The sequence below is a fragment of the Acyrthosiphon pisum genome, chromosome X (assembly GCF_005508785.2).
Source record: "Acyrthosiphon pisum isolate AL4f chromosome X, pea_aphid_22Mar2018_4r6ur, whole genome shotgun sequence".
In the NCBI taxonomy this organism is placed as follows: Eukaryota; Metazoa; Arthropoda; class Insecta; order Hemiptera; family Aphididae; genus Acyrthosiphon; species Acyrthosiphon pisum.
The window spans coordinates 48,889,582-48,892,307 of NC_042493.1; the positions used below are offsets into that span (position 1 = coordinate 48,889,582).

Here is a 2,726-nt window from a genome sequence, read left to right on the forward strand (position 1 = left end):
ATAAAATGTCGAAAAAGTGAAAAACGGCGTAAAAAGCGTAATATTTTTCGAAAAACGTTTAGTTTTGAAACATTTGAAAACCAACCGCATGCCGCCGCGGCGAAGGTACGCGTTAAGGAACGGAAACGGGAACGGGTCAGGCGGACTGTAGAAACGGAGCGGTGTTTAATTTTTTACGCCACGGGTTCAGTATAGCCGGCGTTTTCTGTTCCATTGGTACACTATACCTAGGGGGCGCCACGGTTCTCGGAATTGTCATTTTATAGTATAGGACTGATAGTAATATCGTTTATCAGTCATGTGTAGATAAAGGTAATAATGATATCAAATGTCTTATTTTTAAAAAAATACTGGTCCACAGAATACGGTTTTTTTGATCCAACCATTAGATTTTAAAGGTAAGTGTATACTAATATTGATGTATAAATGTTCAGGAACACGAATTTTTCATTTTTAATTATCTAAATTTTTTATTTAACTCTGATATCTTGATGTTCATGTACTGGATTAGGAAAGTACTATAAATCTATTAAATGAACACGGTGTTCATTCACTGGAAAAGTAAAAATAATTTTTTTTGGCTAAAATTAACAAAATTAAATACATAATGCTTTTACAAAAATGTTTACTTTATAACAATGTTGTTTTAAATGAATTCTTCCAATAAATGAACAGGTTTTTATTCTTTGTTCATTTACTGGTGTTTCAATGTAAATTCTAGTGAATGAACATTACCAATCAAAAAAGTACACTTTAAATAAATATTGTTATAACTTTTTTTAATTTAGACTAATTTTAGATTAAAATACCTGTACATATATAATATAATGGAAGAGATAAAAAGACGATTCAGGTACAGTGAAGAGGACTTGTAAAGGGCAATGGAAGCAGTTCAACAAAATGAAATGACTCTATGTAAAGCTAGTGCTAGTTTTAGTATCCCTAAAGGTACTCTATCAAATAAATTAAATAAAAAGGTTCCATTGGAAAGAAAAATGGGTCCTAAGACATATTTGTCAGAAGAAGAAGAAATTAGAATTAAGAATTGGATTCTAGCCAAGGCAGCAGTTGGTTTTCCAGTCAGACCAGATGATATTAGAGACTCTGTACAAAATGTATTGAAACAGTTTACCCGTGATACACCTTTCATTAATTGTAGGCCTGGTATTAAATGGTTAAATTTATTTTTAAATCGCCACAAAGAAATTGGGAAAAGAAATGCTGAAGTTGTATCAAAAGCAAGGGCTTTGGTAACAAAAGACCAAATTAAAAACTGGTTTGATGGTGTGAAAAATTTTTTAATAAATGAAAACTGTGTGGATATATTAGATGATGGTAGACGCATTCTAAACTGTGATGAAACTGGAATGAATACTTGCCCTAAAACAGGCAAAGTATTATGCCTAAAGCAATTGCCAAACTTTTATGAGGTTGCAAATGGTCCAGAAAAAGAATGTACAACTGTTTTATGTTCTTTTTCAGCTGATGGTACATCATTTCCTCCAATGGTTGTTTATCCTTACAAACAACAGAAATCAATAATTATAAAATATAATTATTAATTATTTTATTCAAAAATTATATTGTTTTAATGTATAACATTAGAAGTTTAAAAGTTTGTTTTTATGTTTTATTAAGTTAACATTTTAAGTTTGATTATTTGTTTTTATATATTAAGCATTATAAGTTTGTTTTTAATATTCTATTTGAAATTAGTTATTTAGTTGAATTTTGAAAGTTTGTTTTTATTTAATATTTATACCTATCTGTATTGAAAGAGTTAAAGACTAACTAATAAAAATTTAAAATTGTTTTTTTTTATTAAGTTAATAAATGTTATTTCTACCTACCTAATTTATTTTATTGGTATACATTTATAATGTATACCTACTGTTAGTATTCCATTTCAAAATTCATGGTTTAAATCTGTGAATTTACCTATAGTATAATTATGGAGACTATAAAAGCACATAAATTTACTTTATTTTAAAATTTGATAGTTATGTTCATTTACTAGAAATAAATGTTCAATTACTAGAAATTATGTTCACACATTGGGATATTGACAAAAACAACTTAAATAATTGTAAATGGTGTGTTGAATTTAATCATTTTCAAATATTTAAAAATAATATAATGTAGATATTAATACAAACAGTTTAAAAAAAAAAAATTATATTAATGTGTTAAAAATTTTTGAAGTGACATTTTTGAGAAAATTGTACAACCTTAAGTGTTCATTAACTGGTGTCATCACCTATATAGTACTTCGACAGTCGTCCATAGACATTGAAGTACGAATATAAGGTTATACAATAACATAATTAATCTTTTAAGTTAAATACAGCGACAATATTTACAGTGATCACAGAATTAAATTTGTCTTTTTTGATAATATAAGGTTTAACAATAGGAAGTAAAACAAAGAAGTAAAACAAATACATGCATTAGGTTATACATTAAAAGCATTTGTCATTTTGTTGGGTGTCATTTCAAAAATGTTTCTAAGGGTTTTCAGTTGTGGTTAACATGAATGAAACACAGAGTGGGAACTGAACCAATAATATCACTGTTGAAGGTAGCAGTGCTGTGTAGCAGTGCAGTGCTGTGTTGGCCTCCATGTTGTGGTTTGTATCTCAATATTTCCACACAAAACAGCCTAAAAATACAATATACCAGTTAATTAATTTAATGAATAAGCTTATAGTATAATGTAGTTCTTAAAA

General features: G+C 27.9%; 1 protein-coding gene across 1 annotated transcript; it reads left to right on the top strand.

Annotated features, from left to right (window-relative positions):
- The first annotated feature begins 881 nt into the window (after positions 1-881).
- Positions 882-2,306, top strand: LOC103308392. The gene is made up of 2 exons (XM_029485169.1): positions 882-1,488; positions 2,203-2,306. The coding sequence occupies exons 1-2, from the start codon at positions 882-884 to the stop codon at positions 2,304-2,306; spliced, it is 711 nt and encodes a 236-aa protein (XP_029341029.1).
- Positions 2,307-2,726: the final 420 nt, after the last annotated feature.